The sequence below is a fragment of the Zea mays genome, chromosome 3 (assembly GCF_902167145.1).
Source record: "Zea mays cultivar B73 chromosome 3, Zm-B73-REFERENCE-NAM-5.0, whole genome shotgun sequence".
Taxonomy (NCBI): domain Eukaryota; kingdom Viridiplantae; phylum Streptophyta; class Magnoliopsida; order Poales; family Poaceae; genus Zea; species Zea mays.
The window spans coordinates 116,207,794-116,223,959 of NC_050098.1; the positions used below are offsets into that span (position 1 = coordinate 116,207,794).

General features: G+C 46.0%; 1 protein-coding gene across 1 annotated transcript; it reads left to right on the forward strand.

Annotated features, from left to right (window-relative positions):
- Window positions 1-10,182: 10,182 nt before the first annotated feature.
- LOC100381451 (Putative pentatricopeptide repeat-containing protein) lies at window positions 10,183-14,992 on the forward strand. The gene is made up of 3 exons (NM_001322812.2): window positions 10,183-10,508; window positions 12,523-14,561; window positions 14,827-14,992. The coding sequence occupies exon 2, from the start codon at window positions 12,787-12,789 to the stop codon at window positions 14,395-14,397; it is 1,611 nt and encodes a 536-aa protein (NP_001309741.1). The 5' UTR covers window positions 10,183-10,508; window positions 12,523-12,786; the 3' UTR covers window positions 14,398-14,561; window positions 14,827-14,992.
- Window positions 14,993-16,166: the final 1,174 nt, after the last annotated feature.

The following is a 16,166-nucleotide window of genomic DNA, read 5'->3' on the forward strand; positions in this document are numbered from 1 at the left end:
AATGAGGAAGGGAAGAACCCAAGGTGAATTTGTGATTAACTTTTGTTGTTTTTGTGCTGCAATCAATTGGATTATGCGTTTATCTTTGTGAATCGGTAGATGTGCTGTCCAGGAATTTTGTGAGTGGGTGAACAGCAGTAGTTCTAGGGTTTTCTGGGAATTTTCGTGGGTTAATTAGTGGGAATCAGTGGGATAATCATGTATAGATTTTTCATACCTTTCCAATGTGTACTTATGCGCTCGATTCGGAGTTATAATTTAGGAGATATCGTTGTTTGAATCCAGGTATGTTGCTGTCCAAAAAAACAGATTTTTTAGGTGGGTGAACAGCAGTAGTATTAGCAGTTTCTGGGAATTTTTCGTGGGTAATTAGTGATAACCAGTGTGATAATCATGTAGGGCTTTGTCTTATCTTTCCAATAAGTACTTATGCGCTTGATTTGGAATTATATTTTAAAAAGATATCGCTGTTTGAATCCGGGTATGTCGCTGTCCAAAAGAGAAAAAAACAGATTACAAGGTTTATCTTGTGAACTGTTTTGGGCTAATTAGATGTTGGAATTTAATTATAAATTGTATACAAAACTTGTGGGGAATTTTGTGTAGATGCCTCTGGAATTTTTGTTTGTTACCACTGCTGTCATAATTTTAAATTTATGAAATTAATAAGCAGCGTCGCTGCAGTTTGGTGGGTGTGGGGAGAGATGTTACCCTCGACGGGGTTTGAGATTGTGCGTAGGTGCGGCGTCGTTTATGACTTTGATTGTGTGAAATTGGTGCACTAAGTTGTGTGTCAAAAACAGGTGGTGGACTTCCGGATCGTACTTAGGGATTTGCCCAAACTTCCGGTGAAGGCAAGTAAAACAGTGATGGTTATTCCGTCTGTTGATTGAAGAGTCTTATACTTGATTATGTTTGTGCTATTTGTGTTCGTATTCATATTACTAATTGGGTACCGTCGTTTGAAGTTATTCATGTTTATTTATTATACATGTGGAGGTTGTGGTTTGATCATGTTACCCATGTGGTTTATTATGTGAAATGGGTGGAAGTATATGTCTAGCACATTTTATTTGGGAAGAACTCATGTTGTTGACATGTATAATGCATTCATCATCCATTGCATTGAAGTTTCGTCGCGATCTTATAGTCCAACCGTACCGGTACAATGAGCATCATATGTTGCCCGAGAAGGGGTATGATGTAGCTTCATATCCTTAGAGGTATGAAGGCAGAAGTCATACTGCATCTGTAGCCATGTGCATTCATGGGGGAAGTGTGGAACCTATTATGGTGATGTGGATGATGTGGATCTTTACTTTGTGATTCATCTTGGCATTAAGTAATTGATTACTTGCTTACTTGCTGCAAATTAATATTTAAGAAAGAAGTTGTGAACCACGTGGTTGCTTATGCATGGTTGGTTTACATTGTCCAACTGTTGTTTGCTCTTTTTACTTGCTGATATGTGTCATCTCACTCTTGCATTGTCTGATGAAGGCACCTGATCTTTGCTTTGGGAAAGAAGGGATGTAGCAGCACGACCACCACACCTTTAAATAAAGGAACCACTGCTTAATAATGATGTTAAACAGGGAGGGTCATGTCTAGGGGATTATTACATTCTAATCTTTCATGGTAGTTGAACTGTTTAGTTTGGTGGGCTGAGTTGTCTATCTTTTGTCTGGTCATGAATGTTCATTTCTACCATTGCATTTCAATTATACTATGTCAATTATCTTTCTTTTATATCCTGTATAGACTCTATGTTTCCCTTGTTATGCTTCTTTCAAGGGAGGTGCTGCCGGATTTTGCAATACTTTCTTTCTCTATGTGTTGCATAAGTTTTGTAGGAAGGGTTTTTTGGTAACATCCATTGTGTGGGATCAGTGGGGTGTTACACACGTAGCCCTGCTCAGGGCGCATTGGCACCACGGTAGAGTAATCAGCCTTCCCCACCGTTCCCTTCACCCACCAGAGGAGTTCATCGGTGGTGAGGGCGGCCGAAGCCTTCTAGGAGCTTTCCACGGAGGCCTCAGGAGTCATCTCGTCGAGGTAGAGCCGATGGTCCTCCACCGGTGGAAAGCGGTGACAACTCCGACCACGGTGGGAACACGGTCCTAGAGCTTCCACATGGCATCCAGCAGCGGCCTTAGGTGGGTCTAGAGCTCCCGAGGTAGGCTCCACCTCCACCACTCCTCTACTCTAAGGATGACGCGATGTGTGAACACGGGCAGTCGCTCGTCGTCGTTGCAGAGGTAGAACCACTGGCTCTGCCACCCCTTGTTCGACAAGGTAAGGGTGGCAGGAATGTACAACTGAGCCTGGTCCTAGCGCAATTGGAGTGTGCAACCGCCGGCCTAGATGGCGTGGCGCACCCTCCTCACCTCGATGGGGAGGGAGAAGGCCTCCGCCCGAAAGAGGGGAGCCACAAGTCCCAGTGGGGCTCAATCCCCAGATATCCCTCATAGACAGCGGTGAAGATTACCACCTGAGCGATGGAGTTCGGGTTGAAGTTATGCAGATCCACCCCGTAGTAGTGCGGCAGAGCCCACATGAAGCGGCTCGCCAAAACTCGAAATCCCCGCTCATGGAACAAGGTGAAGCTCACCACGTAGCCCACGGGCGTATCCGACATCTGCTCATCACCCCGCACAAACCACTCGAGCTGTGGGCCATGGGAGCGGGGGCGGAGCAGACCGGCGTCGACCAGCGCCTCCAAATCTTCATCAGTGACGGAGGAGATGGGCCATGGGTCGCGAGGGGGAATAACGCTGATCTTCTTGGCCATTGGGGTGAAGGAAGAAGACAGGGAGAAGACAAAGAGCTCTTTCTTGCAGAAGGCGAGGACGACATGTAAATCAAGAAGATTGAAGCGACAAGGTAACGGTCCGAAGCGTCTATCTTGGGCGAATTTATAAAGACGGGCGAAGTCACCAAGGTGTGAATCGTCACGATCGGACGACGGTCGTTTCGAATCCCACACGCACGCACGCCGCAAACGGTCGGCTGACGGACTGGACGTCCCGTTGCATTAAATTATCGTGCCCCTCCAAGAAAAAACGCGCCAAGCGTCGTTCCACATTCCGCCTCAAAAGGTATGTCCTCTGCCCTCTGCCTCTCTTCCCTTTACCCCCTCAACAGTTAACTGGAAGAAGGCGTCTTCTACCTCGGGCAACTCACCTCGAGAAGTAAAAAGGCAAGAAAGAATATTGTTCAGAGGTTCGAAGGTCAGGCCCTCGGTAGGGCTCAGAAAAACCGCCTTAGGACACCAGGGCTCCGAGCCCGTTACTGATCAGGGGTTTGAAGGTTGGCCCCTCGGAAGGGCTCCATAACTGCCCCAGAGCACAAAGTTAGGGATGATTGTAGGTACCCCGTGCATGGCCCTAGCTTGGGTTGCGACCCGAGATACCTTAAGACATATTCGAGACCCCCGAGAGCGATTCGTGATGGTGTCCCATCGTAGGGAGGTATCGAGCCCTCGAACCCCATCAAACGGGGTCGGGACCAGGCGAATCACCCGCAAGTATCTTTGGGGGCATGTCTTTGGACCGCTAGCCGACTCTAATCGAAAGGAGCTCGGGCCTCCGCTCGGATTACTCGATAACAGCTCAACGGAAACGTCCTGCTCACCGCCCATTGAGGGTAGCATCACACATTCCCCCCTTCCTCCTCGCGGAGAGGCGACGAAGGGGCGTATGCACCAAAAGTCGAGACACCCCTTGCCCTGCGCAAAGGCTCGGGGGCTGCCCTCGCAAACCACGTTCATGGTTCTAACAGATCGGCCAAAGATCAAATTGAACCTATCAAGAGTAAAAGCCATCGAAGGAGTCTACTACTCCTTCGAGGCCTCAGGGTCTACACCTTAAGAAAATACGGCATGCCCACGAGCAAGTAGCAGGTCCTCCAAACAATCAACAAAGTACTTCCTTAGAAGGCTCGGGGCTACTGTCGGGGGTGATAATTAGGGGTACCCAGATTATCCCTCCCCAAAAACACACTCAGGGGAAGTTAAGACATAAACCCCGAAGGGAAGCAGTCGAGATACCTCCTAACCCGAGGCCTCTCCTCGAGAGTCTCCCACCTCAGGCAAAACTCCGCCTTGCCCGAAGTCACCACTGCTCCGTCTGTCTCGCCCGAGATGATCCCAGATAGATAAGACAAAGGCGCCCAAAAACCAGTGGGGAACACTCGCATTTAATGCACATACTTACCCCCACGCAGCGGCACAGGAGCACAGTGACTAACAAGACAACGGTCATGTCCGGGCGCGACAACATGATTATGCCCCCAGTACTGTACGCGCACGCCGCCTGCCATACTCCCCATAGGACACCTATTACGATAGGAGAAGCAGAACCGGCCCTCGGGCTCAAATCTCCGCCTCGCGCCGACGCTGAGTTTGGCCTCGGGCGCAATCTCCGTCTCACCCGACGCTGATTTCGGCCTCGGTTGATTTCTCCGCCTCGCCCGAGCTCAGCCTCGGCCACCTGCTCCACTGCGAATCTATAACACCCTGAATTTGGGGGTATAAAATTTCTTTTCTAATATCCACCAAATTCAGGTTTTACTCTCTCAGTTCTTCGCTTTCCTTTCTCTTTTTCCTAAAAATGGAGAATTATTTTGTTTTATAATAGCGTAAACCTAGTGAAATGAGCCCTAGAGGCACTTTGGTTGTTGCATTCATGTCGTTGCATGGTGTTTCTAAGTGCAAAATGTGTTTGAAACATGTTAACATATCTTATAGAAGCGCTCGGTAAATTTTCATATTTCGGAATATTTTTCTATTTTCCGGAAACCAAAATCTATTTATTTGAGGAACTTAAAATGTTTTTAGAAATTCTAATTATGTTTTTGAGTTCATTAGGTGCCAAAACATTTATAGCAATTTTCTTGAATTTTTGAAAGCATATATAATATGTTGAGCATAAAATATGGATTTCTAGGCTTTTCCGAATTTTAAAAATGGTAAAATCCGAATTTTAACCGAATTTTCATCTCGTCCGAACCCTAGATATATATACATGTCCGGCTTCATCTCGTCGAGCTCATTCCAAAACACGAAACAGTTTCTTCAAATCCAATCCCTAGCTCCCGGTATTGCTCGCCGAAGTTCGGGGCGGTTTCAACTCCGGCGACAACTCCGGCGAGCAATTACTCCCAATCCGTGCATCGTCTGCCGAATTTGTCTCGTCGAGGGCTTCGTCGCAGCGTGTTCGGTTCGTCGATTGGATCCCCGAATCTCCGGCAATCGATGGATTTCCTTTAGGCTTTGGCGAGGGTCTTCTTCCCCGGTAAGAACCTCCATTGTTGTACCTAGGGTTTCTTCGTTTCTTCGTTTTCCTGTCCGTGCAGAGTCTCCCTCACTCTCCCCTCACCTTCCCTGACAGCGGCGCCCCTCCCCCTCCATTTCCCCTCCCTGGCGATGCCCCTTTCCCCCTCCCCGGCGGCGGCCGGCGGTGGCCGGCGGCGGCTCCCGTGGTCATGGATTTCCAACGTGAGGAAGAAGATGATGGCAATTTCATAAATTAGTACACGTGAATTACAGTATGGTTTAAAATATTAATAACTTTTACGTTTTAAACCCGATTCGATCCATTCAAGTTGCGTTAGATTCGTATTAAAATTATCATAATTTAGAAATATTTATCCCCACTGTTGCACATTTTATTTAATTTATTTAAACGTTTGTTTAACCAATGGCTACTAGAGCGACAATTCAATTTTAAAATCTAATTTTGGAATTCGATTTACGCATTTATAATTAGTCACCAATATGATTAACCTTCACTGAAATGTTACTTATTAATAATCATTTAGTGTAATTATATTGTCATTTATTTATTAGTTTCGCATGTCGGTCCGCGTGTACCGTGCGTGCCGCGATGTTGTTTTGCGCGCGTCGTCGCGAGTCGTTCGTGAGTGTCGTGCGTGTTGTTCGCACGCGTTGTCGCGCGCCGTTCGCGCATATAGCGCATTGTCCGCATGCGAGATTAAACCGTTCGCTTATAACTACTCATGTGAATTAATTAGTTATTTATTTAATCATCAACTATTAAAATAGTAAGTTAGTCAAAACTAATTAGTAGTATTAATTTACATTTGATTAATATCAATTAATATAGAAATGTCGGATTAAATATTCTAATTAATATTTGCTTAGTGTAAACACGCTAACCCCTCGACCGTAGCTTCGACTATCGTAGTTATTTTCCTCCCGTAACCGTAGATGCGCTCTCTATTTTATATTGTTTGCTTTTATAACATTTTATGTTGTATGGTGTAATGTTCTTATGCATATGTATATGTTTGTTTGCTTGTGCATGTTCGTCTTCGCTTCGCGTTGCGATTAGATCGCGATTCGTTTTTGAGCTTCGAGGAATCGACGATCAAGCATGGCGAGCAAGTGATCGAACTCATCGAGTTCTACGAGATCGAAGACCCTGAGCATCTGTTTGGTGAAGGCAAGTGTCCTCTGACCCATTATATCCCATTTACTGTATAATTCACTGTCTCGCATACTATGAACAACATAAGGATTGATTAGCTTTCTATTTACCTTATCCTTGATTACCTTTTGGGTTACTATGGTTAGCTTCATGCTAGCGCTTTACTTTAATCAATGAACATGATGAGATACAATGATGATACTATGATTTTATTCTGGATATGATGATATACTTGTGGCATTTAAGGGGACTCGAGCTGTTTCTCGAGTGCCTCTCCGTAAGGACTGGTTCGTTGGATGACCGCTCAGGAAACAGTGCAACCATGAGGGTGGAATGAGACGCCCTTAGCTGAATAATTAGAGGAACTGGGGTGTAGTTCGCTTCGCCGTCGTGCCATTAATGGGGCTCGGTGTATGCGGCTCGCTCTACCAAGGTTGGTTCGCCCCTTGGGGAGGAGTGCGGTGCATTTAGGAAATCTAACGAGCGGCTACAACCTCAGGGAATCTTTGTAAAGGCTTCATAGTGAATCCCTGGCTATTCACCTTGGGAGTGAATAAGGGTCTTGCAAGCCCGGGCTAGAGAGGGAATCACGACTTGTGGGTAAAGTGCGCAACCTCTGCAGAGTGTTATGAAACTGATATATCAGCCATGCTCGCGGTTATGAGCGGCCAAGGGAGCTCCATTGATTAGAGACACATTGATCAGAGATGTTTGGTTACAGATGATGATGAGGATAATGATGGTTTTTATGATTATGATTATGCTTATGGTTTCTTGTATTCTTTCCATTTGGAAAGAGTACTTTTGGGTTAACAACTTGGGTTAATGTTAAAACATGGCTCTCTACTATTAATAATTACCTGACCAACTAAAAGCAACTGCTTGACCTTAACCCCACATAAAGCTAGTCCACTTCAGCCAAACGGGACATTTGCTGAGTACGTTGATGTGTACTCACCCTTGCTTTCACGAAACACCAGGTTGTCTTTAATGCAATCTATGCTCAGGTAAAGAAAGAGAAGAAGGTGTCGAGGTGGATCTCCAGGAGTTCCAGGACGTCGATGAGTTCGAGGATTAGGCTAGCGACCTCCCCCAGTCAGCTGCCTGTGGTGGGTTGTTTACGTTGGCTACGTTTCGATTCTGTGTACTTTGATTTATATTATGTAAATGGCTCTAGTCTGTAATATTATTACTTACTCTTTATTGTAATTCTAAGCATTGTACTATGATGAGTCATTTATGTAATCGTTGTGTACGTGAATTACTGATCCTGACACGTACATGGTTCGCATTCGGTTTACCTTCAAAATCGGCTGTGACAGAATCCCGCGGGCGGCCACTTCGCCGACTGTGGCCCACGTCAGGGATGACTCCTACAATGCCTCGGGAAGACTTCCGCCTCGCCCGAGCAGAGCTCTGACCTCGATAAACGCAGCATGGAATCACGACGTCACCTAGCATAGGGGCGCTGACACACCCCGTAAATAGGCTTTTACCCATACCACGACGTTGTTACAACACCTATGGTATGGGCAACCCCTCCCCCGAGGCTCGGGCGTACGGCCAACCCCTCGACCTCTGCCTCGGCTCTCAGTAGGAAATCAGCGGCACAAGTCAACAACGCAGTACACCGTCACATCGACTTACATGCTTACAGGACGCCAAGACATCTCCCCCTTGGAACTTCGCAGCATACATCTCCCAGGTGTAGGGCAGGGTAGTTCTTCCAAAGGGCATGCAGACACACATGCGAACACTCAGTCGTTTCCCACTAAGTCTTAGGATATTGGTACTTGCCTCAATCAGTTTCAGGGACTTGGGGACTTTCCCCCTCCCGTTGTGCTTGTAATCCCTACTGCAGGCACTCAGGTGCGAGTAATATAAGTCTCATCCCCCCTCTGCTGGAAGTAGGGCTTTGCATTGCCCGAACCAGGATAAATTGCTTGTGTCAACTCGCACACCATCTAGATTCTGGGCACGCGACATTATTTACTAGTTGGTTAGGACCCTTAGTCTAAATATCGATAGTACTCAAAGCAGCAAACTAGAGTACATACAAACCATTGTCGTTTGAATGTACCGAAAACCTGAAAATTGAGCAACCCAACTCCCTACTAAAAATCAGAACCAAAAGCACCAAGAAGTCAGCGCGGTAGTGTCGAGCACACGGGCGGCAGTGCTGAGCACTGAAAAATGCCAAAAAATATCAAACTTCACAGAAAGTTAGCGCGGGGTAGAAGATGTATACTGGTGAAGTATGAACCCGAACAAATAAAAAATCGAAGCGCATATCAGAAAACCCGAGAGTGATGGGTTTTTGTGGGGGTTTTCTCAAAACGAACTCAAAGAAGAATCAATTCGGATCACGACCAAGAACTACACTGTAAGGGGCGTACGCAGTGATCCAAAGAGTCTATCTCCTCAAACCAATCCCCAATAGCACCCATATCACAAGAACTCAAAGGTTCTTCACAAATTCACGAGAGAAGGAAAGGGAAGAACATGAGATCGTAACAACTCTAAATTTTAGCAAGGATGCAAAACTGAGATGTAGAAGTGACCAAAACCCGTGGGATGTAACGGTGATCCTTCCTCGGATTAAACTTTGCAAAGCAAGAGCACAGTCGACAATTACAAAATTGCGGATCCCTCGGCTCAACTGGTGAGAGGAAACTAGGAGTTCTAAACAAGTGCTCTAAACAAAATGACAATCAATAGATAGCTGTAACAACAGCCCTCCCCTCTATTTATAGAGGATTATTTCCATTTTCTAAACTACCCCTATTTACATAGAGCCTATCCACTCCACCGAGGGTGAAATTGAGCAACTCCTATGTTTTCGATCCGACGGCCACACGCTCCATACGAAGTTGCTTCGTCTTAACGCACCTTCACTGTGATGCCATGTGTCGCCACCGAGTTTTGAGGCCCAAACTCATCAAAACATGCTGTGTGGTTTTGAGGCCAAACCACAAAACCGTCATGAGTATCACACCGCGTGCGCGTTCCCACGACCTAGACATGTGTCCCGCCGGTCCTCGACCGTGTCGGCAACACGGCCCGCTCCACCACGTACTCGCGCGAGTGCGTGTGTTAGCCACCACAGTTTGTCATCCCGCTGCTCCGGTATGTCAGCCAAGACCCAACACTCGTCTTTCACCGCTTCTGGTCCAGGTCCATCAGCACAAGCCACATGACATTCATCTCAGTCGTCGACCACCGTCCATGTACTCCATTCCTGCACACCTTAAATCGACCAACATTGTTACAGTACATACATAATCGCATACTCGTTCAATCCACTGACTACCCTATAGTGTTACCCGTTGACAATCATTCATTATCAACCCGAACCATAAGGGACAAGTTAACCTTATATTCGCAGTCTCGGTTAGTTATTTCTAACTAACCGATTTAGAATCCAATTAAAATACATTAGAATAAGATACACACGTACTTCCATTTTCACCCCTACCGTAGCCACGCTTGTGCTGCCGCTCGGTGCTCCCAGCGACCCAGCCTCCCTTGCAGCCACGCCGCTCTGTGTGCCGCGCCGCCGCCTGGTTGCACTACCCCCGCATGCTGCGCTGCCACCAACACCTGGTATATGTGCCCCACGCCGCCAGTCTACCTGGTAGTTGTGCCCCTGCACGATCCCCAGTGGAAATCTCAATTGACATCTCACATCTCTAAGTGTGCCCTTGTCGATTCCCTTCCCTTCCTTGGCGGCCGCAAGCCCGCACGGCGATCCTGACAGACGGACGGTCGCCGGCGGCTTCTACTCATAAAGTTGCCCAACCGAGCCGCCGCAATGCTGACAGATGAGAAGCCGATTCCGGCCCATCTGCCGTGACCCCGACGCCGTCCACTCAAGCGCCTTCGCCTCCACGCTGCGGTGCCGCCGGAGCTGGACTCCGCTAGGCCGCCCGTCTCCATCCTCCAGCACAGCTGCACCGTGGCCGAGCTGACAGCGCCCCTGCCTTTCCCAGTGGGCCAGTGCCCGCCGCCGCTGCTTTGGTGTCCTGCATCTACTCCTGCTGCTCTGCCTCTGCATCTCTCGTGAGTCATTGGTGATTGTGAAATATGAATTTGTGATTCTGCGTATGAATGCCACGTAGAAGAGTTTCTGGTACCCTATACGAACCTGTGCTAGTGTTCTCAGGGATAGAAAGAAAAGTAGGAGCATTTGTTCTACCCGTATCTTGCAACTAAATTTTAGTTTTAGTAGAGACACGGGATGCAGCTCAGTTCCATGACATTTCTTGAAGGGTGTGGTGACATTACTACGACTGACCAGCGAATAGAATTCACCGAATTGGTACCATCAGTGCGATAATAATAAGAGAGTAAATAACTTTTGAAAAGCAGTTGGAAATCCCCTTATGGTTTGGGTCTCAAGAGTGACAAGAAACGGTGAGATTGTGAGTGGCTAAAAATGATGCACGTAGTAAAGCTAAAGCCCTAGTTAGGGTTTGTGATTTAAATTCTGCATATGGAGGCCGTGTTGGCGAGCGGTATATATTAGTGACCCTAATTAGGGTTTGTTGTGCATGGTCATTATTTACTCCTCTTGAAAGCCGCTGTTTACGAACGACGTTCTATAAACAGTCCACATATTAGTGAAGGTTTCGCCTGGCTGGTGCCTGTGGTTTTTCCCTTCGCATTGAAGGGTTTTCCACGTAAATCTGTGTGTCGTGCTCTGTGATTTGTTGGTTGATCTACTTCGTTTTTCCTGCCGTTTCTGCTAACAACTTGTACTGTAATCTTGTATTTACTTAAGAACTTCTATTATGTTTGAACAATTTATATTGTCATGGTTTCCACGTTTCGAACTTATTTGTTGAAATCAAGGAACTTATCAAACCTCACTTCCCCGTGTCTTGCCAAGAGGTACAAATCCACATCCTCTGTTTCTTTTCCTCCCCCTTTGGATTGAGATTTTCATTTGCGTGAGGCGCACAAATAGTAAGGTTTGGTAAGATGTGACGGTTGTGATCTCAATTGTTTCAGTCCAACATCTATTTCTGAAAAATATTGTATTTTGCTACTGATGGTATTCTTGGATAGTGAAATGGCGATAACTTTTATCTTGCGCTAGTACAACAACAAGTAGCTGAAACTTAAGGTGGAACAAATCTATTCATTCAGTGGTTGATGCACTGCGTTGTGTTCATCAAAGTTTCTGACTTGCAGCTGCAAAAATGCAGTAGTATCTTGAGCACATGCTGGTAAAACATGCAAGTCTTGCAAAAATGTTCTTAAGAAGCTAGCTTTGTTTCTTTAAATATTTTTTCATTATCTTTTTCTCGCTGAGCTGAGAGTGCAATTTCTACAATTTCCGAAAAAGGAAGGTCACTCCAGGTTGGTAGGATTAAAGGATCTATCTAGCTAGCTATATTTTTGAAGATATAAGTACTTTTTAAGTAAAAAATTTATTTGTTTCTGGAACATATGAGAAACATATGTATTAAGTAGTAGCTCTAATTTCTGTTCAGAGTAAGAACATGGGGAGCAGGGGAATGGAGCTATGTGTTTGATGGAGGATTTATCTAATCATGTTCAAGTGAGTGCTGCTTTAAGTAGTTTGCAGTCGTTAGTGAGTGCTTCTTGCTCTCTCAACCTTCAACGTCAATTTAACAAAACCACATTTTCTGTGAAGAACTTGCCGACCAATCATTTCCCATTGGATGCTGCTTTGATAAAATTGGATTTCAATTTTTAGGGTATGGAGATTCTCTTGTCGAACAAGGTCTTTAATATTGTATCTGTAATTCTGTTTAGCAGCTTCCGTGCTTATTGAATAATCTGACTGAAATTACTCATTTATGTGAGAATGGAGAACCATCAGTTGCAGTTGATTAGATCAAAATGAATTCACGTCATCCCTGGTTAGCATGAGAAAGTTAAAGCAAACAGCAAGTTTGTGCTCTTGACATTTTATTAAAGGATTTAGATTAATCATGGTGAAGTTCTGTGCTTGTTTGACACAGTCCACAAGTTCTGAACCTTTCTACAAGCTCTAAACCTTTATGTTTTGTCCTTTGACTAATTCCAAACATCTGCTGCATGTCAGGTCTGCGGAATGGAATGGGCATGGGTACTCTCGCCTGCGGTGGTGTTTGACACATGGTTCACAAGCTCTGCCTCTCTTGCCATTTCCATCTCCGCATAGCGTCTCCCCTGGTCCCAGACCTGTGCCCATTCCATCTCCGCATCGTCTCTCCCAGGTCCTAAGCCTCTGCCATTTACAGCCAACTGCTTCCCACGGTGGTTTCCTTCATAGATCTGACCAGGATTGTCTCCGTGAGGTGGAAGGGGTTGTCAAGGAGGCAAACGGATGGCGGCTCAGCGCCTGCTCTTCCTGAAATGTTGTCGCGGCTACTCCACCTCTGCTGAGGACATGGTCATCTCCTCCCTCCGCCTCATCCCCTCCCCTTCTGTTAGTGTTACCAACCCACCTCCACTCCCTACTATTCTTCATTCTACTGACTCTCCTCCTGACCCCCATCCACCGCTTACCACCATGCTCTTATCTGCCGCTGATCGTCTCCGCGGGGTCTTCCTCCGCAAGCCCTCTGGTCGCAACGTGCTTCACCAGGCGCTATCCTCCACAGGCATTGGCGCTACCATGGCACTGTCTCCAGAGGTGCTTGCGAATGTCGTCAATACCAGCAACCTGAGTGGTGCCGCCACTGTGACCTACTTTGATTGGGCAGTCACTAACTCCAAGCCTCCCCCATCTGTCCACACCTGCAACATTGTCATCAGGGCATTGGGGAGGAAGAAATTTTTTGATTATCTTGATGACGCCCTTCAGATCATGCGCAGAAACAACATCTTTCCAGACCTGACCACATTGGAGATCATCATGGATAGCCTAGTTGCTGCCAGGCATGTCAGTAGGGCTGTTGAGGTGATCAGTACCGATCAATTTGGATTTGGGATTGGAAAAACCTGCCACAGAAAGGATGCATTTACCATCCTCATTAGGTGTCTTTGCCGGAGGTCACATGTTGGCCTTGCTAGCTCGCTCTTGCAGGCTGCTCGTAAGGAGTTGTTTGGTCTTGATAGCAATGTGTACAATGATGTCATGGGTGGCTGGGCGAGGTTTGGGAGTGTTGATAAACTGCAGGAGGTTTGGACAAAGATGCAGGAGGATGGGCTGGTTCCAAATGAGGTTTCACATTGCCATTTAATTGAGGGATTGGGTAGAGTCGGGCAGACTGAGGACGCACTCAAGGCGTTTGAGTATATGGTACATGAGAGATATGGTCCAACTACAATGGCCTACAATGTACTTATTTTCAATTTTATCCACATTGGGGATTTGGACAGTTGCATCAAGTATTACAAGGATATGTTGGATAAGAATTGCTCCCCAAACATCGAAACGTACTCCAAGATGATTAAAGCCTTTTTGAGAGGTCGCAGGGTAGCTGATGCGCTCCAAATGTTTGATGACATGTTGATTCAAGGAGTTCTGCCAAATACTGGGATGATAACATCATTTATCAATCCACTGTGTACATTTGGACCGCCTCATGCTGCTTTGATGATCTACAAAAAGAGTAGGAAGGCTGGTTGTGTAATATCCTTGAAAGCTTATAAGCTTTTGCTGGAAAGACTCGCTAAATTTGGGAAGAGTGGAATCGTTTTGGACATTTGGGAAGAGATGCAGGAGTGTGGATATCAACCTGATAAAGAGATTTACGAATTTATTGTAAATGGGCTTTGCAATGTGGGTAAGGTCGATGCTGCTGTGTCTGTGGTGGAGGAATCACTTCGGAATGGCTTCTGTCTTGGGAGAGTTGTTTACAGCAAACTGAACAACAAGCTGTTGGAAATGGACAAAGTTGAGACCGCATATAATTTGTTCAAGAAAGTCAAACATGCACGTGCACTTACGAATTCACGCAATTATTGCCGTGCTAATGGTTGGCATTTTTGAGCATAACCAGTTTGTCTGCAGAAGAGCCATGGAGTCCATTCCGCATCGGGGAACACTGTTTACGTGCACCCAGGTCGTCCTCCAACCAACATCTAGCAATTCAAGTGGGCAGAACGGCGATAGAGGATGTGAGCTACAACACTTGAAGGTCAAAGTGACATCTGGTATTTTTCTATAACTACGATTTTATGTATGTATGAAGTGCTGTAACTCTTTCTCCACATACCCTTGCTGACACTTGGCATGTGGCAAGACACATTTTGCATTAGTACTACAATAGATACTAGCAATACACAAATGTTTCTGCCCTTTTTTTCTCAGCTTGTTGATTTCCTTCCTCATGCTACCAATATAATTTTGTTTTGTGAATACTATCAATATAACTCATATATCTGACTGTATCTGCGTCAAATGGTACACATCTTGCAGGTGATGATGCTCAATGTAATCTTCTATATGGACACTTTGTACGCATGAGGAAAAATTATGCTGCACTAATATTCAAGAGAGAAAGCTCGTGGATGCCAGTAGGTCTTTTGTACATACTGCTTGCTCAACACATGTCATGTCGAGGCTGCCCTTTTGTGTATTGCTTGGTAAATGCTGCGAAACGTTCCTGAATATATGGGGTAATTGCAATGTCTTAACCCTACATTTCATTATGAAGTATGAAACTGTCAAACAGAACAATCTCCATTAACCAAACTCTACAGGGCCATGGGGTACATTTCACCAATCAGCCATTCATCATCCACAGGCCACAGGTTCAGTATACGGGCCACTAGCTAGTCAGGGGGGGGGGGGGGGGGGGTATCCAAAAAATGGATTGCTACATAGGCTAGCTTATCAGATGAGAAAATTGGAATTATACCATTATGAAAGATAGGTTTCACTACTTTACCATTATTTTAGACGGTTTCGTTCGAATGCCATTATCAAACGTACCACACACGCTATAATGCCATTTTGCCATTAAATAAAACAAAAAAATGATTCAATAAAAAAAAATTGTACGGCAGCTGCTACTTCGGTGCGTTCCTTCGCTCGGCTTCTCGTCACCGTCCTCCTCGGGGTGAGCATGAACGCGAGAGGAGCGCAGGGGGCGAGGTGTAGCAGCGCAGGGTCTGAAGCACTCGGTCGCGACACTGCTCGACGGTGTGCTGGGTCCGCCAGCCGCGGCACGGTGGGAGTTGACGGTGTCGGTGTCCGCTAGTCGATGGGGCGACGCCGCCCTTGCGTCGAGCAGCAAACGTCGCCCGTCGCTCCATGGGTCGGGCATCACGCCGGCGCCGAGGAAGAAGGCGAAGAATGGGGTCGTACAGGTAAGTCTGGGAGAAAATGGTGGAAAATATATTTTTTGTTTTATTTAATAACAAAATGGCATTATAGCGTGTGTCGTGTGTTTGATAATGGTATTTAATCGAAGCCTCCTAAAATAATGGCAAAGTGGCGAAACCCACTTTTCATAATGGCATGATTCCAAATTTCTCTCAGATGAAGATGGATAGCTTCTCGGATCACTAAAGTGAGTTTTTTGGACCAATAGCTTTTGCAAAAGCACCGGCTCCCCCCAAACAGGCCCTGTGACCGAGGTTTGCTTTTGTCGTCCAACAGAGTGCAAGTAGGGTGGTGTGGTGCTGATAATGCAAGTGCTGGCCGGAAAAAAATGGCACTGTGAAGCATCTGAAATGTTGTTTGGCTCTTGGTTCATAGGAATGGCAGCTTAGGCCTTAGGATAGAGCAAAGCAGCACGATTACATGTTAATATA